Below are 24,963 nucleotides of genomic sequence, written 5' to 3'. Positions count from 1 at the left end.
ATTTATAGTCATAAAAAGTTTTTTATACCGATGATTACTAGTATTAGATGAGAATGATTAAGAAAAAAATGCACATAGCTCATATTAATGTGCTGTTCGTCCGTTCGTCAGTACGAGCAGTTTTACTTTTTAGCCATGCTTGATATTTTACGTGCAGGTGTGTAGAGTTTTGATTATTACACTTAATAATTATTTTGTTTTTCGCACTTTCTTAACTAACACTAACTCTGTATTATTAAATGATGACAGATCTTTCTACGATATGTACACGTATTCAAATTGTCACTTAAAAAAAGTGAAAGCAATTTTGATATACCCTAACATTGAAAATGTTAGTTCTCGTCACTCGGGGATGCCATAAATCTACTGGAACACCATTGGAAGCACATAATACAAAAAGACAATATTTTAACTGACTCTGTCCATGAGAGATAATGTAACTTGCAACACCCCTCATGCACCCCCCCCCCCCCCCCCCAGCCCCCCCCCCCCCCACCCCCAACGGCACCCTCTTTAGCAGAACTCAGTTATACAGAAAGATTGAATTGGCTCCATGATCCCATAGGACAAGAAACGTAAAACAACACAGAGTCCCAAGTAAGTGGAGACCTTTTTATGCCCAGTAAAAAGCTACTGTTAGTAATCTTAATACTAAATTTCTTTCAGCAATTAAGTTCACGAAACTTCCTTGCTGACATAGCGCAATGTTAAAATAGATCGGTTCTGCGTTGTACTGGAACGTTCAGATACAGAGCGTGGAATATTCTTAGGTTTTTTGTCGTCTATTCCTGAATAATTAAAACGTTTCTGTTCAATTCAGATAAAATGTAAATAACATATGAATCAATCGATTGATCAATAACTTACCCTATAGTGCTTCTAGTATTTTGATGAATAAAAGAGATTGAAAACAGGTCAGTTGGCCGAGAAATGTGTCGTGTATAGTCGAATTAAAAAAAAAAAAGAACTTTGACCAAATGACCATCATAACAAGATAATGTGTTCCGTACAAGGCAGCTTCCTTAAAGGTCAAGGCCACACAAAATGTTTTATCTTAGTTTCTTGTCGATCAGTAAGGTCTTCATGCATGGATGTATATTCATATAAATTCGCAAAACTTTCTCCATAATATGACAGATGTCAGCTGCAAGACTAGCACCACTAGCTTATAGTTCATGGTCAGGCTTAATTTTAAAGCCATGTTTTCTGGATGAATACTAAGAAAACATCGCACAAACTTAATACAGACAACGTATTTCGTGCAAGACTCAGATCTCTTGCTCTTAACTGTCTGTAACTTTTGGGTTAGTCTTTCATCTCTGTATTATGGTGAAAGTTTTGCCAATCTGTTCGAATATACATTCGTTGAAATATTTCCACCATAATAAAAAATCAAGTTGACACAAAATAGGAACACACCTTTTTTAAGTCATTTTGCTTTGCCATTCTGTAAAAAGTGTATTTATTTATGGATATACAAATTGCATGGCATGACACCTGGGTAAGTTGTAATTTTCTTTTGTCAAAGTGCTATTATTTACCCTTTGGTGGAGGTATATAGACTGACGCATTTTAAATTGAGTCAAATATTAATGCACTTTCCATTGTAAAATTTCAAAAATAGAGTCGTTTTTAAGTTTTTAAAACCGGAACAAATAGTGTTATTTAGATGTCCGCTCGTCTGTTTGTCCGTAGGTCCTTTCAGCTGCAAAACTATGAAGACTTTTTCATCATGTAACAAAACACTACGTCCTTGTCATTTTCTTTCAGTAAACCAGAGTGACTGGAAGGTTGGCAGCTTCCGTTTGAACACAGAATGGCAGTCCAGAACCATACTAGAGATGATCGCACGATAGAAGATCGTTTGTCACATATCGAGGCTCAAAACAACGCCATTATTGATGCACTACAAAAGAAACAAAAGAAGCATATTTTCACTGTAAGTTATTTTTTGTTCGTTTAATATATCGAGTAGGCAATACAATGAAAAGGTCATCTGAGTTAAGGTTATGCCTGCAGACATGCATCACAATACCAATGCAGTATGTGTATGAGCAGAAGACAAGGGTTATTTTTGTTAATGTTTTATGAAACAATGCATTCTATGATTTAATTATAAAAACACCAGGTCACTGACGCAGTTGATATTTCCTTTGTAATTTACCGACTGCATTTATAAATAAATGCTGCCTTTAGGTGTTGAAAGCAGACAACGCAACTAAGCAAACCGAAGTCAGACTCTGTTTGATTGTGTCTATTTATGAGAGTTAATGAAATGTGCAACACGCCTTACGCTCTCTAGCGCCAGTATAGTATATGTGGAACTCTGCAATTTGAGACTCCTGTTTAAACTATTGTCACATTGTGTGTTGTTTGGTTGAAAATAATTTTCTTGTTTCAAGCGTGATCTGATTTTTACATCAGCACTGAAAATATTCTACAAGAAAATGAAAGTTACAGAATTTAGAATGAGTCCTGCTTTGTGCTGCAGCAACTGGAAGTTTCTCAAATTGACATAGGATAAAGAAGACCCAATTATTTAGTGTGCTTATGCCTAAAGTGACTTGTTATTGAACGTTGTTTCTCAAAATGGTTTGTTGTTGTTGCAACTCACTTTGAGCGCCGGGGAAATGTTGTTATAATGCTGTTATCTTCACACACTAGTGATCTATATTGCGTAGGATTTTATGTAAAATATGGGCAAAAATTTAACTCGAAATCTGAATCCTTCATATATATTGCATTAATTAAAATCTGAATACTATTTTTGAAGTATGCTGATGCAATTAACTATGGCATAAACGATCCTTAAGTATACCTGTAAATACTTGCTTTGATATATTCCGTATGACAAATATACAATCTGTTCCATCAACGATCGTTTATAGTTATTTAATGGACTGCAACAATTTTGTGATGAGAAGTACAAACAATTTATATAAATAATTTTGAGCGTCTACCAAAAAGCTTGATTGTAACATTTGAAGTAAAATACTTTTACCGATAGCTGCGGACTAACAAAGGCCGAATCATTTTTAGCTCCACTATTCGGAGAATAGGAGGCCATTCTACTCGCCTCGGCGTCGGCGTCAGCGTTTCTTGGTAAAAGTTTTTCGGCAACCTTTGTTTTTCTGTCATTTATAACAAGACCTGTCCGTAAGACTGCGGGCTCCACTATTCGGCGATTTGACAGTAAAAGTATTGCAGGGAATGGGCCCATTATTCCCAAGGTCAAGGTCACCAAGGTGTTATACTAAGGTTATTTTTATGCCCCCGGCATCTACTGATGGGGGAGGCATATAGTGATTGTCCTTCGTTCGTTCGTTCGTCTGTGCGTCCGTCCGTCCGTTCGTCCTAGAATGATTTGATACTAATGCAGATGTAACCTGTGACCATTCCTCATCTTCAGACATCACCTGACCTCAGTTTGACCTTGACTTTGAACTTGACCTCGTTTTGGACTTAGGTTGCTTTGTATCGACAAGGATGCCACCGGGGGCATCAAGCGTTTATTGAACGCAGCTCCTTGTTAAGGTTGAAGTTTTCCGGCAACCTTTGTTTTTCTGTCATATCTTTGTTACTATTGCTTATATCTTACTGTAACTTCAAAAAAACATTGTCCAGCATACAAACAAAGTATGTACAGGGGCTAGGCCCATTATACCTCAGGTCAAGGTCACCAATGTGTTATACTTGGGTTATTTTTAAGGTTGAAGATTTCCGGCAACCTTTGTTTTTCTGTCGTATCTTTGTAACTATTGTTTGAATCTTACTGTTACTTCACATAAACATTGTTCAGCATACAAACAAAGTATGTACAGGGTCTGGGCTCATTATTCCCAAGGTCAAGGTCACCAAGGTGTTATACTTAGGTTATTAAAGGTTAAAGATTTCCGGCAACCTTTGTTTTTCTGTCATATCTTTGTTACTATTGCTTGTATCTTACTGTTACTTCACATAAGCATTGTCCAGCATACAAACAAATTATATACGGGGACTGGGTCCATTATATTCAAGGTCATGGTCACCAAGGTGTTATACCTGGGTTATTTCTAAGGTTAAAGTTTTTCGGCAACCCTTGTTTTTCTGTCATATCTTTGTTACTATTGCTTATATCTTACTGTAACTTCAAATAGATATTGTCCAGCATACAAACAAAATATGTGCAGGGGCTGGGCCCATTATACCCAAGGTCAAGGTCACCAAGGTGTTATACCTGGAATTATTTTCATGTTAATTTTTTCGAAAGCTTCGTTTATAGACAGATCTTTGGTACTTTAACAGATAATGACTTGAAATTAGATATATTTCTTTATAATCATCATCTTCATGTGTGGTTACAATCCCCATAACTCTAATTGTATTTTGACAGAATTATGCCTCTTTCATACTTAGTTTTTTGGCAATCTTTGCTTTCTGGATATAACTTTAGTACAGTATAAGATAATGACTTGAAACTTAAAATGTTTCTTTATCATCATCATCTGCATGTGTGGTAACAATCCCAATAACTCTTGATTTGCATTTTTGACCAAACTATGCCCCTTTCATACTTATTTTTTTTGACAAACTACATTTTCTGGGCATAACTTTGGTACTATATAAGATAATGACTTGAAACTCAAAATACATCTTTACCATCATCATCAGTACCCCTTCCATACTTGACCTTTAACCCCTATGAGTAGTAGGGTCTTTTTATATCTTAGTGTATTTTCTCCTTTTTAGGTAGAGGCTTATTTATTGTTTGTTTGTTTGTTTTGGGTTTAACGCCGTTTTTTCAACAGTATTTCAGTCATATAACGGCGGGCAGTTAACCTAACCAGTGTTCCTGGATTCTGTACCAGTACAAACCTGTTCTCCGCAAGTAAATGCCAACTTCCCCACATGAATCAGAGGTGGAGGACTAATGATTTCAGACACAATGTCGTTTATCAAATAGTCACGGAGAACATACGCCCCGCCCGAGGATCGAACTCACGACCCCGCGATTCGTAGACCGACGCTCTACCTACTGAGCTAAGCGGGCGGGCTGCTTATTTATTGAGACTTATATTCATTTTACTGTCAAATCGCCGAATAGTGGAGCACGCTGTCTTACGGACAGCTCTTGTTATAAATTGTAATTTACTTCTTATTTTCCAACCTAAGATCTGGATGGAAATTGGAGCAGCTGATAAGTCATGTAAGGGTCATATAATCCATATCAGTTAACTTAAAACATTAACAATTTCAACAGCATTCAATTGGCACAAAAATGTTATTCTCTACCAGACTCATTGGCAAATGTAATGTGGATTGTACTGAAATTGTCTGTAAAAATGGGACTGTTAAATAACCATTCAGTTTTAAATGTCTTTGGACATATTCATATGCAGCTAAATCTTTTTATATGCATATATTACCTTTTTCCTACGGAATTCCGCTAGGACCATCGCCTTTGAATGTGTTGATACCATATGGTCTGAAACGCGATACTCGATAGTACAATGATGAAAACGCAAAATCACAAAACTACGATAACGAAAACGCGATACTACAATGAATGATAATAATGCAATACTACAAGAACGAAAACGCTATAATACGATAGTACGATGATGATAATGCGATATACTATAGTGTTTTCATCGCCGATGGAAACAGCTTATGTCATGAATCTGAATCCCCACTACAAACCTTCTGATTTGGGGTGATCTCCATAACGATTTACAGCAAGCTATGGCTTTCCGTCTTAAGATACTAAGTACTACTAGTGGAAGCTGATGCTGATAGTAGCTGTATAATAAAGACCGGTGTAAACAAAGTGTAACTTTTACCGAGTGTAACTTCTATAGACAGCTGATGCTGACAGTAGCTGTGTAACAGAGTCCAGTGTCAACAAAGTGTTACTTTTACTGCTGCAACATTTACCGACAGCTGATGTTGACAGTGCTGGTGTGCGAAGCTTTATTATCAGTTGTATATTATGTGTTTGTTAGATATTTTTACGGGTACCCATTAATGAAATGTAATAGTTTGAGAGCAATTAATGTTAAACCAGTGTGGCGTATCGGTCAGTGTCTTTAATGCCTCTTTTCGGTAAAATATCCCCCAAACATTTCAATAATGGGATAAAAATGTAACTGAACACTTGTGTACTTAAACGAAAAACGATGGTATATTTGATAATAACGAGCTACAACTGTTCAAACATGTATCACCTTTAAAAGCAAATACTTAAGTTCCCCACATTAAATAATTTATATCTGTAAAATCAGCGGCGTGCACGGATCGATCTATTTAAAGCAATTATTCAACATTAAACGCCTGGCTATATATTGCATCGATCAAATTTACTTATTTCAAAAAATTATTAAAAATCAATTGTACTAGTAAGTGTAAACTTGAAAATCATAATCCCACACCTGTCTCCTTCGATAGGCTGTTTATTCGCAGTGACAAATTATTTGTTTCTGTACAATTTTCTTTTACTATTTGTATTTCGTTTCTTGGTGACTGAAGTGTATTTTTTCTGTTTTAGGCCAGCTAAGCACAAAGTGGTCAATTATGAGCAGTTGTGATCACTCTGTCCGTTGTCGCTCGTATGTTCGTCATTCTTGTAATCAGCCAGATTCGGTCCTATTTATACCCCCACCAAACATGTTTGAGGGGAGTATATAGGAGTCAGTTTTGTCGCGTCCCGTCGCGTCCCGTCCTGTCCCGTCCCGTCCCGTCCCGTCGCGTCCCGAAATCTATTATCTCAGTTATTACCAAATGGATTTGATTCAAACTTAAAATACATGTTCCACCTTATCACCCACATCATGTGACACAAGGTGCATAACTCTTGACACCAAGTTTTCATGAATTATGTCCCCTTTTACTTAGAATTTAGGGTTAATTTTGCTGTATTTTCACTCTATCTCAGTTATTACTAAATGGATTTGATTCAAACTTAAAATAGATGTTCCACCTCATCACCCACATCATGTGACATAAGGTGCATAACTCTGACACCAATTTTTTTATGAATTATGCCCCTTTTTACTTAGAATTTAAGGTTGATTTTTGATGTATTTTCACTATATCTCAGTTACTACTGAATGGATTTGATTCAAACTTAAAATAGATGTTCCACCTCATAACCCACATCATGTGCCCACATCATGTGACACAAGGTGCATAACTCTGACACCAAGTTTTCATGAATTATGTCCCCTTTTACTTAGAATTTAAGGTTAATTTTGTTGTATTTTCACTATATCTCAGTTATTACTAAATGGATTTGATTCAAACTTAAAATAGTTGTTCCACCACACCACCTACATCATGTGACATAAGGTGCTTAACTCTGACATAAATTTTTTATGAATTATGTCCCCTTTTACTTTAAATTTAAGGTTGATTTTGATGTATTTTCACTATATCTCAGTTATTACAAAACGGATTTGATTCAGACTTAAAATAGATGTTCCACCTCATCACCCACATCATGTGACACAAGGTGCATAACTCTGACACCAATTTTTCATGAATTATGCCCCTTTTTACTTAGAATTTAAGGTTAATTTTTATGTATTTTCACTATATCTCAGTTACTACTGAATGGATTTGATTCAGACTTAAAATAGATGTTCCACCTCATCACCCACATCATGTGACACAAGGTGCATAACTCTGACACTAATTTTTCTTGAATTGTGTCCCCCTTTTACCTAGAATTTAAGGTTAATTTTGATGTATTTTCACTATATCTCATTCTGATTGGCTTAGAGCCAAAGGGAAGTAACCTTTTTTTAACTTTTGTATGGAGTTTCTTCACCTTAAATTCCAGGAATTAGTCTATTTTTAGAAATCCTATTTTTAGATTTTCAATATTTTAGGTATTTTTCTAACTTTTTTATTATAAGTCCTATGTAAAAAGTAAATACATTTTTCTGTGGTAACATGGGTCGGTAAGACACTTTTTTGTATTCACTTTTAGTGTATCTATAATATTAGAGATTTAATATATTTACTAGTATTACTATACTAGTATTATACTAGTATTACTTACATGTGGAAGCCCAGGATGAAGTACTCCAAAGACTAAGTATTTTTAAGATTTCTTATGGTTGCCATTCTTCTGTGACAAGACCGTATGGTGGGGGTATGAGTCACTCCTGTGACAGTTCTAGTTTACATTGTTAAAACATTCTCAATAAACCATATTTTCTACAGCCTGATCAGAACATTTGCTTTTCTATGTCAGGTTCTAAACTAAGTTATTGGGGTTGAAAGCTATGTCGGATAAAGTATGTGTTTTACTCATTTCTTTCTGAAACGGTGAAGTGTACCCAAAAACCTGAGATTGTGGTTTTCATCCTTTTTCTTTAAAACTGGGTAATTACATTTAAAACGAACTACTCAAGACTTTCTGGAATCATAATTTAGTTGTTTTTTTGGAACAAAATAAAGTTTCCACTTTTATTCATGAAATAAATCTGATCTGGTAGCAGCGGCTCGTTTGGGCTTATTGTAAGCCCCATGTCGGGTAATGTGGCCAGCCTGAGTAACTGGCAACGAGGTTCAGCGGTAATATTTTTGCAAACGAAAAAAAAAAAACACATAACAACAACAACAGCGAGATAATACCAGTTCTTTCGGCCCCATCGTGCAAGTATTCGGATACGAATTTAGTCATATCTTAAAAGATATATAGTTTTCAGCCGCCTACACTTGACAATTTCGCTACGCATCAGTTAACAAACTTAAAATAATACTCAATTAAGATAAATAAGTTGAACTCGCCTAAGGCTGTCACGTAAAATTTGGTTTATCTTTACCATCTGTACAAATTACGAGTCGTATTTATTTTTGGTTTGCAAGGTATCAAGATTGTATTTGAAAGTAACGATTCATTAACATACAAAAACATATTTAGCTAAACTGGTCTGTGAAATTTAACAATAGTTAAAATAGGCGTCTTGTTTTGCGTTATTTCGTACAAATGTCTACGTGTTTCTACCGTGAAAGTCAAAAACCTACATATTTGATGGTATGCGACCTTTTGTTGAACTTTATGCTTGAATAATAAGTAATGATGTTTGTATTTAGGTATGAGACGGACAAAACAGGATTGAAAGGGATTAAATATTTCATTTCAAAAGAAGTATTCCTCTTAATACATAATGTTTTGATACAATATATAACTGTTCAAAAGTTTTGCAGTTTCTCTTTACTGTAGGCCAGATTTATGATAGTAGTTTTACTTGCGGATCTGTCCTTTATTACGCTGAACTAATTATGCATCATTCAATATTCTGTATTATGTATATCCTAATTAAACTAATCCGAATAAGAGTTTCACGGGCGGCCCAGTAGCTGATTTATATAGAGCATAAAAACTAATAGGATACATACATGTACAGGATAAAATTTCTTATTACTGTCATTTCTTGAACGAAATTATGGAAGGCCAGTCCTGCACGAAACGTTACAGCTGAAATACACATGTATTTTTGTTCAAAATTACAGTCGTGATTATTTCGAATTTACACCTGTAGATTTTATATGACAGTAATGATTTTAAAGTTGTAGATTTCATTTTACAGCTGTAAAACAGTTCGAATTATGAAAATTAGATACAGCTGTAAAAAAACCAACCCTTATAATCAAAGCTGTTGAAATTAAAAAAATAAAATGTTACAGCTGTAAACATGCCTATAAGTTACAGCTGTAGAAATATTACAAGTGTTGAAAAGGGGCGTTATTTTAGGGGACAAAAATTAAGGTACAAAACGATAAATGATAATTATTAACTGTAACATGCGAAGCAATATATGCTAAATGCTCATTGCTAAGTGCTAAACGCTTATTCAAATAAATAATAATCACTGCTTGAATGGTTCCTTTAGAAAGAACTGGTCCTCATTACATAACTTTGTCTCTGTTAAAAACGTTTTTTTAACATATTAGAGTTCGTGTTCCCCTCACCGGTTCAGACTGGTAGAACATTATATGTTTTGAAATAATTAAAATCTACATTTATTGTTAAATACAGGTTATTAAATCACGAAGTTCAATGATTTGACGATTAACACTTATTATTTGGCAATAAGCACTAGCTATTTGGCATTTAGCATTTGGCATTTAGCACTAAGTGTATGGGATATAGCATTTGGTACTTAGCATTAAATAATTCACGTTAAGCACTAAGTAATTGTCATTTAGCATTTGGCAATTAGCATGGCGCACCGGCCTTCCATAGGCCTTCTATATCAAATACCTGAACTGAAACTCAGCCTTTACACGGGCATTTCGTCTAACTCGTGAACCAGTCTGTGTTTGTTTAGGGAGATAGTGAAACATGCATGCGCCAGATTGTTTTGGCTACGCACCTGCACCAAAGAGTGCAAACGCACCGACATAATATCCTACCGTCATGCAATGTTACTCAATTTACTTTGAATCAGATCAAATCAATATTTATGTATTATCGTATAACATTACAAACTTAAGCTATGTATAGCTTTTGATAGATATAAAAACTTATGTAAAAGCCGATAATATTTGAAAAATATCGACAACAACAAAAAAAAAACCCACAAAAAAAACTTGTAACCAACTAGTTTCTTTTAAATTCTTTAAAAGAATTTCCATTTCAACATAAGCAGCGGGTGATATGGTGCGATAATGTCTGCGGGTGGAAGTTCGTAGCTATAATATTATAGAAAAGCGGAGCTTGCGGCCTATTAAATACTTTTGCAAGTCCATGCACAAAACAAAATTGAAAATAGACAGAAAAGTCGCAGCTGTGGACATGGAAATACACATTTTGTTCCAGAAATTTTGCCTAGCTCTCTGCAGTTTTAGGTTAGGCGTCCACGACTGGAAATTTAGGAGTGAAACTAATGACCCTGACCATGTAAAAAGCTTTTGAGGGTTTTTTTTTTTTGCCTTTAAGTTAGATATTAATGATCAGTAACTGTGAAGCAGCCTACCCAGCAAACATTGTGATGGGCTGGATAGATCTTTATCTTACAACATAGGTCTATGCAAACTCAACTGGTAAAGTCTTCCCGTTCATTTTGTTTGCGCAATATTTGAATCTCTGCGCATTTTAAATAATAGTGAAGTTATGTAATGTAAGGGAAAATACATAGCTGTATTGGGATAGGTATATTCACTGGAGTTGACACACGAGCCGATTTATCGCAGTTAGTATGTCTTTTATCACACACCACTCACCCCCTGCGCTTTCTATCTATGTGATCACACGGGCTACCGCTCGTCATCAAAATCAAATATTGAGGTTCCACTTAATAGACAGTTAAAAGTATAATCCCAATTTTTGCCGCCATAACCAGGTTTGTACGTATTTCATTTTACAAATTTCAGGGTTTGGAAGATGAGAATGAAGAAAGAGGAAACTGGTCTGGAAGATTTGATTTCTTTCTCAGTTGCCTCGGTTACGCTGTCGGCTTGGGTAACGTTTGGCGTTTCCCCTATCTCTGCTACAAGAATGGCGGTGGTATGTCATTTAGCTTTTTTTTTTCGTAAGTGACAAAGGCAGCATTTCGAATTCTTTGTATTGTATTATCATCAACCTTACCAATCTTAAATCATAGGTCTTTGTTTTATTTGATGAAGCATCCGTTATAGAAAATACAATGAAAGTAACCATACTGGTAATGTATGCGACACATTTAATAAAGTCCTTACCAATTTTATTGTATATACAGTAAGATACATTCTGTACCTATCTATTTTTTTCAGGTGCATTCTTCATTCCCTATGTGATCATGTTGGCGTTTGTAGGCATGCCAATCTTCTTCTTAGAGCTGTCACTGGGTCAGTTCTCGAGCAGCGGTCCTCTTACATGCTGGAAATACGCCCCACTCTTCCAAGGTAAGAGATCCGTTTTTTTTATCTGTTATCTTTTTTGTTGGTAAACTTACGAGGATAGCAAATAAGCTGCATAAGCATGAAGCTTCCATCACAATCGAGCTAAAACAAATTAGTATAAGATAAAATAAGTAAGCTGCAATGCGTTTCTTATCTGTTACACCGAACAGCACAGTGCAAAAACTGGTTAACTGCTTCTTAATGTGTGCAGAGAAGATATGTGTGTTAGAAGTATCTTATGTGTGAAGAATATAGACAACCATTTTAGCGTATCAATACTATTTCGCTAGTGTTGTGATAGAGCGCCCGCTCGGGCTGCAAGAATTCATGGGCTAGCTCCCTTGCCTCTGTATACCAAGAGATGAAAATGCTACAATAAGCTTCCTCACTTGGTCTCAGTATTAAGAGGATATTTCTGTTACTAGTTCGTCCGGTGTCAGTATAACGTGACTGGATGGGGCATAATGTCCCGTGTCTATGGCTTACGTGATATTCCGTTGAGACAGCATTATTAAATTGGACATTCTGTTTCTTTGCTGAAAGTAGACAATCGTCGTCGTTTATATGAAAAAAAATGTTAAAAAAAAACAAACGTGAATACACACTCTAAGAGCAATAGCGTAAGATGACTGAGAGGTGCCATCAGTGTATCTAATTCATCCGTCCATTTGTCTATCGCCCTATATATTGTACATGTAAATGGAAATTAACATTTCAGTGAAAATTAATATTTTAGTGAAACCAAAATATGTTTTAAGATCTTAAGATATCAAGTCACCAAGAAGCATATCAGTACGTACAAAATTAGAAATACTCTTATTACTTCTGAATACATCGTTTAGTTAATCAATTTTACTCAGGTGTTGGTGTTGGTATGGTGGCCGTGTCAGCCATGGTTGCAATCTACTACAACATGATTATCGGGTGGTCACTGTACTATCTGTTCGCTTCATTCACCAGTGAACTTCCCTGGGAGAAATGTGACCGCGACTGGGCCACTGATAGTAAGTACACAATATTTAATAAAGATAATAGCTATAGAATGCATTCATTGACGACGTAAACATCGTACCATCTTTTCTGTAGTACTTCCAGTTTCCGAAAAAAAAAATATGCAGTTTTTATGCCCTTGGGGCGGCGTATAGAGATTGCAGCGTCCGTTTGTCAGTCCGTTCGTTAGCTCTTCGTCCCAAATTTGTGTCGGCCTGTAATTTTGTCATTCATCAAGAGATTTTATTCTTACTTGGGAGAAATGCTCCCCATAATAAGACAATGTGTCATGTGCAAGACTGGATCAAAAGTCAAGGTCACACTTGGAAGTCAAAGGTCAACAGGGCTTTTTTCTGTAACTCTGTCATCCATCAAAAGATTTAAATATTACTGTAGACAAATATTCGCCATAGTCTGACAACGGTTATATGCAGTACCCACAACCCTAGCCAAAAGGTCATTGTCACACTTGGAGATCAAGGTCAGAAGTGGTTTTCTTCCTGTCCGGACCATCTTCTTCCTTAAAGAAGAGATTTTAACATTACTTGGCACACATGTTTCTCATAATGCTACAAAGTGTCATGCGTAACCCTAGCCCAATGGTCAAGGTCACACTCAGAGGTCAAATGTCAATAGTGTTTTTTCCTGTTCGGGTCATAAGACTGTCATCTTTGAAGGGAGTTTAATATTATTTGGCACAAATGTATCCGATTATGCGACAACGTGTCATGCGTAACACCCTAACTCAAAGGTCAAGGTCACACTTGGATGTCAAAGTTCAATAGGGTCTTTTTTGTGTGCAGGCCATAACTCTGCCATCCAGAAAGGGATCTCAATATTTTTGGCACAAATGTTTCCCAGAATGAAACAACCTGTCAATAACAACACCAAGACCCCTAGCTCAAAAGTCAAGGTCACACTCAGAGGTCAAAGGTCAATAGGGTTTTCCCCTGTCTTTTCCATAGCACATAGCAAACGTTTACTCAGATATTACATATCAGTTACCTTTTCCCTTCAAATGAAGCAGTATATAGCATGCACTTTTTAGCTCACATGTCACAAAGTGACAGTGTGAGCTTTTGTGATCGCGCAGCGTCCGTCGTCCGTCGTCCGTGCGTGCGTCCGTGCGTAAACTTTTGCTTGTGACCGCTCTAGAGGTCACATTTTTCATGGGATCTTTATGAAAGTTGGTCAGAATGTTTATCTTTATGATATCTAGGTCAAGTTCGAAACTGGGTCAACTGCGGTCAAAAACTAGGTCAGTAGGTCTAAAATTAGAAAAACCTTGTGACCTCTCTAGCGGCCATATTTTTCACAAGATCTTCATGAAAATTGGTCAGAATGTTCATCTTGATAATATCTAGGTCGAGTTTGAAACTGGATTACGTGCCGTCAAAAACTAGGTCAGTAGGTCAAATAATAAAAAAACCTTGTGACCTCTCTAGAGGCCATATTTTTCATTGCATCTGTATGAAAGTTGGTCTGAATGTTCATCTTGATGATATCTAGGTCAAGTTTGAAACTGGGTCACGTGCCATCAATAACTAGGTCATTAGGTCAAATAATAAAAAAACCTTGTGACCACTCTAGAGGCCATATTTTTCATGGGATCTGTATGAAGATTAGTCAAAATGTTCATCTTGATGATATCTAGGTCGAGTTCGAAACTGGGTCACGTGCCATCAAAAACTAGGTCAGTAGGTCAAATAATAGAAAAACCTTGTGACCTCTCTAGAGGCCATATTTTTCATGGGATCTGTATGAATGTTGGTCTGAATGTTCATCTTGATGATATCTAGGTCAAGTTCGAAACTGGGTTAGCTGCGGTCAAAAACTAGGTCATTAGGTCTAAAAAAAGAAAAACCTTGTGACCTCTCTGGAGGCTATACTTTTGAATGGATCTTCATGAAAATTGGTCAGAATGTTCATCTTGATGATATCTAGGTCAAGTTTGAAACTGGGTCACGTGCCATCAATAACTAGGTCAGTAGGTCAAATAATGAAAAAACCTTGTGACCTCTCTAGAGGCCATATTTTTCATGGGATCTGTATGAAAGTTGGTCAGAATGTTCACCTTGATGATATCTAGGTCAGGTTCAAATGAGGTCAAAAACTGGGTCACTATGTCAAATAATAGAATAAAATGACGTCATACTCAGTTCAAAACTGGGTCATGTTGGGACAGGTGAGCGATTCAGGACCATCATGGTCCTCTTGTTTCAAAAAAGGGTCGTTTTTATGCCCCGGGCATATAGCAATTGAACTGTCCGTTTGTCTTTCCGTACGAACCAGATCGCACACATCCCACATTAATGACCTGATTTAGTTCATACTCACACTCAACAGTTCTTGTGGCAAGACCTACAACTGACCTATATATAGATGATATTCTAGCGGTGCTGTCCTCCTACAACTCTTGTTTTACTTAAAAGTTTTGATGCAGCTAACAGAAAATAATTAACAGATACAGAATATTAGATTGAAGCTTCACAAATATAGGTAGAGATGGTACCTAAAAAATTCAAATTCATCTTAACAGGGTTTTTTTTCAGAGTGAAATGATAGCTAAGTGCACCAATTTTCTAGATATATTTATGGTTTTCCTCTTCTCCATGTCAAAAATAGAAATATTTGATATCTTAAAAAATGACTTTCTCAAAATATCTGAAGCAAAATGGACAACTCTTGTATTGACCGTTTTACAAAGATTTTAGGACTTCCCCAATTATAGTCTATATCAAAAGCTTCCACAGCTAAATATATTCAATAGAGTATAATGTAAGTTTACTCTACTTTAAACATTTTGAAAGAGCCTATACTGAACTTCCTTTTGTCTTTTAATAAAGTCAAATTCCAAGACTAGCCAAGAGTCTAAAACGCTTGAAAAAATTCTGAGTGAAAGAGAATGACATGCTCTTTATTATAAGCTTACCAAACCATACCAAAAATGCACCTTAAAGAAGTTATTAAAGATTTTTTATTGTAAACAAACCCCTACACCATTTTACTATCAATATTTTCCACTCATGAATGCGCTCAATTCAGGTGATAATTGTTGATATATTTGTAAATGAGAGGCCCCAACAAAAACCTTTTTTCAAGTTGTGTAAACAGTATAAGTTTTAAATTAATGTTGATATCTGAAATTATCTGATTACTTTGTTTTCAACAATAAATAAAACACCTTGTAGTTTGGTTAGGGTAGTTGACCTGTAACGAAAATCATCAAATGGAGTAATCTCCATATGCTTTTTCAGCATTTATTCGTTTTTCAAGGAAAGCAAATGGTCGTGCTAGTTCCCTCCAGAGAATGTTTAAAATGAGAATTGCTTAAAATGCATTACATAGAGTCATTACCTATCAGCTACCTTAACATGTAGTAATTACAACCACTACCTTAAAACAATGTAATTATATTTGACGACAATGATTTTTTGTGTTACCAATTTAACTTTTTTGTTATTTCTCATTGTTGGATATATACATTTTACATTTTGATATATAAATGTTGTGTAAACCAATGTATCACCATTGAGAACAATAGATAAATAACTTTGGCTAAAAGATCAAAACTTAATAACGTTTCTTAATGTCGTTAATTTTCTTCAAAGGAATGTATGCATTATTCTATATAATCTTCATGCATTACTAAACTTTCGATCAGGGCCTCACTACAACTTACAAAATAACTGTCAGTGTAAGTCTTGAGAAAAGCGTGCATATTGTATATTGAATAAAAGGGATTTAACAAATGTAGGTCATATTCTGTCTGCCTGATAAGTTGTTTGTACAAGGACCTATCTGATTTTTCTGTCACTTTTGATCAATATTTAATGTTGGCTTCAGTTTATTGGTCAATTCAGAGTTGTCCCCCTTTGATTTATTTGGGTAGATACCATCTCTAATATAGGGAAAGCACTCACATAACCAAGTTAGGTAACTCCTGCTTGAAATTTAATATAAATTACGATCCTGTGTGCGGTGCGATGTCTTATTGACAGCACTTGCTTAAAATCGCTGATGTAGTTGTTATATTTTCGAAATTCTAGAATTAGGTATTATAGAATTATCATTTCTCAGCCAGACTGAATCATTAAAGCATGCTTCTTTTACTTCCTCAGTGTGTTTGGACTATATCAAGAAAGCTGAAAGCGCCCAAGAGTGCCAGGATGATAATTTGCTTATTAATAGAACGACAGGTGTATGTTACAACAGAACAACTGAGAAAATAGCGATGATTTACGATCTCGCATTGGCTAAAGAAAATGGCATAGAAAGAAAATTACCATCTGAAGAGTATTTCGAGTAAGTCTTGTTTATACTAACAAATACTCTATTTTGTTCATTCTTCCAAATATTTGTCATACACCATGCCCTTAATTGGGCGTGTATGGTCTTTTTTTATACGCCCGAAGGGACGTATTATGTTATGACCCCGGTGTCCGTCTGTCTGTCTGTCTGTCTGTCTGTCCGTCTGTCCGTTAGCAATTTGTGTCCGCTCTGTAACTCTTGAACTTCTTGAAGGATTTCAAAGAAACTTGACACAAATGTTCACCACACCGAGACGACGTGCAGAGCACTTGTTTTGGATGACCAGCTTTAAGGTCAAGGTCACACTTAGGGGTCAAAGGTCATATGGGTGTGTTTCGTGTCCGCTCTGTAACTCTTGAACTGCTTGAAGGATTTCAAAGAAACTTGGAACAAATGTTCCCTACACTGAGACAACGTGCAGAGCGCTTGTTTCGGATGACTAGTTCAAGGTCAAGGTCACACTTAGGAGTGAAAGGTCATATATGACTTTGCTGTGTCCGTCCGCTCTGTAACTCTTGAACTGCTTGAAGGATTTCAAAGGAACTTGGCACAAATGTTCACCACACTGAGACGACATGCAGAGCGCTTGTTTCGACGTATTATGTTATACCCCTGGTGTCCGTCCGTCTGTCTGTCTGTCCGAGCTCACATTTGCATACTTAGGTGGCTATAGGAACAATAGGTAACTGTACTTTTTCTTTGATGTCATTCATTCCGTAAGGCTTTTATGTGGCTATTTTTCTCTTACGTGGCTAAAAGAACAATAGAGAGAACAAAAGAGTAGCCACATAAGTATCCATATGTAGACGTCCGTCCGTCCGCCCGTTAGCAATTTCGTGTCCGCTCTGTAACTCTTGAACCCCTTAAAGGATTTCAAAGAAACTTGACACAAATGTTCACCACACCGAGACGACATGCAGAGCACTTGCTTTGGATGACTAGCTTCAAGGTCAAGGTCACACTTAGGGATCAAAGGTCGTATGGGTGTGTTTCTTGTCCGCTCTGTAACTCTTGAACTGCTTGAATGATTTCAAAGAAACTTGGCACAAATGTTCACCACACTGAGACAACGTGCAGAGTGCTTGTTTCGGATGACTAGCTTCAAGGTCAAGGTCACACTTAGGAGTGAAAGGTCATATATGACTTTGCTGTGTCCGTCCGCTCTGTAACTCTTGAACTGCTTGAAGGATTCCAAAGAAACTTGGCATAAATGTTCACCATATTGAAGCGACGTGCAGATCGCATGTTTCGGATGACTCGCTTCAAGGTCAAGGTCACACTTAGGGGTCAAAGGTCATATATGACTTTGCTTTGTGTATATTGCTCTTCATTGCAGTGCTCTTTGTTTTTATTGGGCAGATCCCTTTTTTGTTCTCTTACAATAATTTTTTTGTATTACTTCCCTTTTTTGTTACTATAAATAGCTTATTTTGAAACTTTTTATGCTCCTGAAGGGAGGCATATTAGTTTTCAACTGTCCGTCCGTTGATTCGTTCGTCCGTTCGTTCCTCACAACGTTAACTTTTTGCATGAAGGCACTTTACTCGCGAACCACTGTACCCAGGACCTTCAAATTTCACATGCTGATAGTACTTATTGAGTACACGACCCCTACTGACTTTGGGGTCACCAAGTCAAAGGTCAAGGTCACCAGGTCAAAGGTCAAGGCGCTGCAGGGGCATTTGTCACCATTAGTGACAGCTCTTTTTTATTATTGGCCGTAGGGAAAAACCGAGGCCACTTTTCTGTGGTACAACATGGATGATACATCCAACTTTTAGATGTATTTTAACATAACTTTACCTGGTAAGAATTTTTTTGTGGACTTCAACAGTCAAGTTCTTTAAATTTTGCTCCCATTCTCTGATGTAACCCTTCGGGCGTATATTGCCCCGCTTGGCGGCGCTCTTGTTGTAAAACTTAGAATATAGTTATAGTAGGACATCGAACTAGATGAAATTATGACATCGAAAATAAAAACTGCATTAGTTTTCCATTTTCACCTTAAAGTTTTAAAGACACCTGTTGCGTTTTTTCGTGTTCATTTGGATTTTGTTGAGTTTAACGTCACACCGACACAATTTCAGGTTAAATCAGTTATCATTTTTTATCTATAAAAAAAGGAATGACTTCAATGTGGGTAGTTGACTTTACTGGTGTGTGTTTTTTTATCAGAGTTACTTCCTTTAAATATTTTCAATTCCGTAATTATAAAGCATAACATCACTTTAACATGATAAATATTTTAGCCGCGCCATGAGAAAACCAACATAGTGCATTGGCGACCAGCATGGATCCAGAGCAGCCTGCGCATCCGCGCAGTCTGGTCAGGATCCATGCTGTTCGCTTTCAAAGCCTATTGCAATTAGAGAAACCGTTAGCGACCAGCATGGATCCTGACCAGACTGCGCGGATGCTGGTCGCTAATGCACTATGTTGGTTTTCTATTCTATTTACATGAAACTTGTTGTACATCATTTGTACATGAAGTGGATATTTATATGTTGCCGGTACTTTCATGTCCAGTTATTGTGATTTGGTTAGAAGCCATTTGGATTTTATAATACAAGTACTGTATTAACAGTAACTGTTACAATAACACCTTGTGTTTTAAACACATACAATTTTAAACTCCTGCAGTCTCTATCCTATTCAAATGAAACTTGTTAGTATTCATAGCTTCCGGGACAGTAACGACTACCACTAATCCCATTTTGACAACATTTCATAGGTAACTAGTTGTCAGGTAGGACAAACTAAGTGATAATTAAAAAAGACAAAAAAATCTTCCTTGAACTGCATGTATGAAGACCTATGGTCAGAATTCAAAGAGGTTCTATCCGAAGGTACGAACCTATTCATTCCAACCAAGAGAATAGGCTCAAGACCCCAACTACCATGGATTACCCAAAGCATTAAACGTCAGATTAGGAAACGAAATAACATGTTCCAAAAGGTCAAAAACAACACCAACCCAAAGGTCAAACAACATTACATAAATTTTAAAATCTTGTCAGGAAAAATATCAAAGAAGCACATGATAACTACATAGATTATGTCCTAGAATGTCAAGATGATCCGGATAACCCACAAACAGGTCAACATTTCTCTCGTAAGAAACTTTTCTCCCTTGCCAAAAATGCCAAGCAAGCCTCCCAAGGCATTTCCCCACTCCTAGAAAACGGTCAAATTCATACGGATGATAGAAAGAAGGCCAATATCCTCAATCGTCAATTCCAGTCCGTGTTCACCCCAATGTCACCTCTCAAACTGGGCCAACTCTGTAAAATGAAAGTGCAGTCTCTACTATCCATACCAACTGATTACCAACCAAATTATCCCAAAATGCCAAAGGTCACTATAGGCATAAATGGTGTTGAGAAACTCCTTTCGTCCCTAAAAATAGATAAAGCATGTGGTCCCGATGGTCTAAAGCCGATCCTTCTTAAAAATCTTAGTGAACAAATCTCACCACTAGTCACTAAGCTCTTTCAAAGGTCCTTTGACACGGGCACTATCCCAGCTGACTGGACCAAGGACAATGTCACTCCTTTATTTAAGAAGGGTGACAAAGCAATCCTGCAAATTACCGGCCTATATCCCTAACTTGCATCCTTTGTAGGTTAACAATGTCCTCTATGACCTACAGCATGGGTTCAGAGAAAAGGTCATGCGAAACACAGTTACTCGAACTTGTAGAAGATCTATTCCGAAACTTAATTCAAGGCCACCAGACAGACCTGATCCTTCTGGACTTCTCTAAAGCGTTTGACAAGGTTAACCATCTGAAACTTCTGTATAAACTTCATCAACATGGCGTTCAGGGCACCACGTTGCAATGGGTCAAGTCTATTTTGATTGGCAGGCGCCAGTCTGTCCTTGTAAATGGTGAAACATCAGAAGAAGTTCCAGTAACGTCCGGAGTCCCACAGGGCTCCGTCCTATGCCCCCTTCTATTCTTACTCTACATTAATGACCTGCCTGAAAATCTAATTTCACAGGTTCGGTTATTCGCCGATGACACTGCTGTCTACTTAACTGTAAATAGTTCTGCCCAAGAAAACATCCTCCAATTAGACTTAAATAGGTTACAGATATGGGAAAGTAAGTGGGACATGGAGTTCAACTCCTCAAAATGCACTGTTATGAACATAACAAGGTCAAAAAACCCTTTTAAATCAAAGTATACACTCCATGGCCAAGTCTTGGAAACAGTTCCTGATGCAAAGTACCTTGGGGTCACTATATCCTCAGATCTAAATTGGAATAAACACATCAATTTAGTCACGTCCAAAGCTACCCGAACACTAAACTTCATTAAACGAAACATCCCATGCAAGAACCCAAAAGTTCGAGAAGTAGCTTATAAATCACTGGTCAGGCCACAGCTAGAATATGCTAGCTGTGTTTGGAACCCTTACACCCAACAAAACATCCACTAGTTCGAAATGATTCAGCGGAGGGCAGCGCGATGGGTAAATCATGACTACTCCCCTTACAGCAGTGTCACAAACATGCTATGTCAGCTGAGATGGCGTACCCTTGAAGATAGGAGATCTGATTCACGCCTCCTTATGTTCTACAAGATAGTGAATGGTTTGGTTGTTGTGCCCCCCCACCCATGTCAGCCCCCATCCCGTCTAACACATCCCGTCTAACAAGACATATGCATCCCCACTCCTATACTCAGATCCTCAGTCCCTGTAATTACTATAAGTACTCTTTCTTCCCAGCCACCATAGTACTTTGGAATGCCCTTCCAGTACAACTTGTGCAAGCCCCCACCCTGAATCAGTTTAAACAGAGTGTGACCAAACTTGTACACAATGCTTAACATGATAGACCTGTTTTTAAACTACTTTTATCTGTAAATCCTTCTTGTTTTTAACACTATCAACTGTATTTATACTGCAATACACACCGAGTATTACTTTTATCCTCCTATCCAATCTACTTTTAACTTATTGTACAGGCACGCAGCTGCACATAATACTCGTAGAGAGGAGCGCTGCAGTATAAATAGATAGATAGATATTTATGGTTTCACTGTTTCCGCGGCAACCGTACATTGTAGGAAATTACAATCATACAGACAAAAAAACCCAGATCTTTGTCAATTTTGACGATAAAATGATTAAAATAGTACATAGAGCTGAGACATCGACCTTTATTTTGCAGTATTTTATACTAATATACTAATTTACATACTCATGAATATCAATGGGAATATTACAAATTGACAATATTCTGTTTTAAAAACTAACACTTCCAAAGTTTTAAAAGACTTCTAACATATCAAACAATTATAACCTGGTCTTAAAACCTGAACATGGCATGACAACTTATCTGTATATTACACATAGTGTTATATTTATGAAATGATAAAGGTGCTAACTGGTATTTTGCAGACGAAAAGCAGTCGGTAGCGGATTAAGTGATGGATTGGGAGATTTAGGTCCAATTCGTTGGGAGATGGCTCTGTGTTACCTCCTGGCCTTTATCTTAGTTGTCTTGGCACTCAGCAGGTCCATCAAATCGTCAGGGAAGGTATCCTTTCATTTCTCTATGTTCTTCCATAAACTAGGGGATGCGGGGTCTTATGGTCTGTTGCAAGGCCATGCAGTCCGTTATAAAAATGTGTAGCATGAACTGCATCCATACTTTAAAGGGATTCCAGGGAAGAGTGCAGATCTACGGATCTCTCGGAAGTAAGTTCGATCTCCGGACGAGGCGTGTGTTTGATTTGATAGAAGAAGTTATGACTGAAATCTGTTATCATCCACTACGAATTTACTTGGAGAAGGTGACTCTAACTTAAGAATCCAGATTAGGTAAACTGCCCACCGTTATATAACTGAAATACTGTTGAAAAACAATGCTACACCCGACACAGACAAAGCAGACGTTGTCGGTCCAAGCAGTATAGGTTCCCAAAATCCGATGACAAAGCGGTGCTACATGGATAATGATCAATTTCAATGCTAACTCTTGTTTAGTCAGTACGGTACCTCGACCCTGTCTGAAGTGTTACAGTAGTAGAGCTTTCGTCGACGACTCAAAGTTTTGTATGTAAACAGGTTTCTAAAAAACTAATAAAGAACTAGTTACATAACTGAACCTTACATTTTGCCAAAAATGTGCCCCATCATAGCACACAAAAGCATAACGTGCTCAAGAAGAGCTGTTGTTACCACTCGTCGTCCGTCCGTCCGCCAACACTTTATCAGAAGACATCCTCCCTGAAACCTCGTGATGGTAGCTCATCTCTTCCTTTGATGTTTTTTTCCACAATTTGTTCAGACGGTTGCGCTTGACTGCACATTCGGCCTGCCAGAGCTAAAATAGAAACAATTTCAAACAAGTCATCTTCATAGAACTTTTCCTTGGATGACCATCTATCAATGTGGTTCAAATTAACATGGCAGCAACGGTTTATCTTTTTTATTTCCATACTTACCGTTTGAGCGATCAAACGATTTTAATGGTATGTTTCTCATACGGGTGTATTAAATTTATTTACATAACTAACCAACCTTAAAGCAAGGAATATTTTACATTTTAAAGTGCAGCCACGGCTCAGCCTTTAACAAGGCAACAAATACACACATGTTAAACTAAATCAGCAAGCTAAAACACAGACAGGGTCTGAGAATATGTCCTTTATTTATTCCTGATCAGTATATTTCCGACTAGCATGATAAAAGGAGGATTATAAATATGTCCTTAAAGAACAAATATTGTAGCAGGTCAAAACATTTGGCGAGTCATGAAATGGCTGTATTTTACACAGCTTAAAACGACACGATATTAACTTAATAACCAACGGACGATAAATGGAGAGTAACGGAATCGATCGATGGGGAGTATTCTACGGTATTTGTCGGCGGGGCGAACTTACAAAAACACGAAAAAAAAGGGCGCTCTCACGAGAACTCGACAGATAAATTTATCGTGTCGGTGCCCTCAAAACGTCGAGTTTTCTTGTAGAATGTGTCATGTTTTCCTATTGTCGTGTTTCCGCCTCGCCAACACGACATTGCAAAAATCAGTCCACATACTTAAAAGCTACTAGAAATATTGACTCGAAACTTGCAATAAAAGTATATGGCGATGAGCGCATGAGTTCTACATAAACTGGGTCAGTAGGTTAAAATGCAGGATCAAAATCCTAGTCTCTCTGTCATATTTCGTGGCCGGGGCATAACTGAATAATCATTCAAGGTATGCCATATAGGTAGATGGCGACGAATTGTTGCGCGTAGGTGAAAGGTTAAGGTCACAAATTAAGACTAAAGGTCAAATCTATTCATCATATTGTCAGCCGCCCGCTTAGCTCAGTAGAAGCGTCGTCTACGGATCGCGGGTCGTGAGTTCGATCCTCGGGCTGGGCGTATGTTCTCCGTGCTATTTGATAAACGACATTGTCTGAAATAATTAGTCCTCAACTCTGATTCATGTGGGGAAGTTGGCAAGTATATCTTGGCGGAGTACAGTTTGTACTGGTCAGAATCCAGGAAACTGTTTGTATACTGCCGCCGTTACATGACTGAAATACTGTTGAAAAACGGCGTTAAACCCAAAACAAACAAAATTCATCATATTTCGTGTCCTGATCATTATTTAATATTATTCAAGGAATTGACTTGAAACTTGCAGAAAAGTGACCTGCCGATGAGACGATGTTCAGAGCAAATGAACCGCTATGGGAGGTTAGAGGTCAACGTTACAGCAAGGTCTAACCTGCTCGTCATATTTCGTGTCTTGAGCAGATTTTAATAACCATTCAATGTATTT

The 24,963-nt window shown here is 37.2% G+C and overlaps 1 protein-coding gene across 6 annotated transcripts in view; it reads left to right on the top strand.

Moving 5' to 3' along the window:
* Positions 1-24,963, top strand: part of LOC123566586 (sodium-dependent proline transporter-like) — a 64,272-nt gene that overhangs the window by 11,945 nt on the left and 27,364 nt on the right. For all 6 annotated transcript variants that reach the window (XM_045360834.2, XM_045360835.2, XM_045360838.2 and 3 more), the window contains exons 2-7: positions 1,771-1,939; positions 11,362-11,494; positions 11,740-11,871; positions 12,729-12,872; positions 16,980-17,163; positions 22,578-22,716. In XM_045360834.2, coding sequence (XP_045216769.2) covers positions 1,817-1,939; positions 11,362-11,494; positions 11,740-11,871; positions 12,729-12,872; positions 16,980-17,163; positions 22,578-22,716 — 855 coding nt within the window. In that variant the 5' untranslated portion in view covers positions 1,771-1,816. The remainder of the gene's footprint in view (positions 1-1,770; positions 1,940-11,361; positions 11,495-11,739; positions 11,872-12,728; positions 12,873-16,979; positions 17,164-22,577; positions 22,717-24,963) is intronic.

Source organism: Mercenaria mercenaria, chromosome 8 (genome assembly GCF_021730395.1).
Source record: "Mercenaria mercenaria strain notata chromosome 8, MADL_Memer_1, whole genome shotgun sequence".
NCBI classification, from domain to species: Eukaryota; Metazoa; Mollusca; class Bivalvia; order Venerida; family Veneridae; genus Mercenaria; species Mercenaria mercenaria.
Note: the sequence above shows the minus strand (reverse complement) of the source record. Positions and strands in the feature narration are given on the sequence as shown.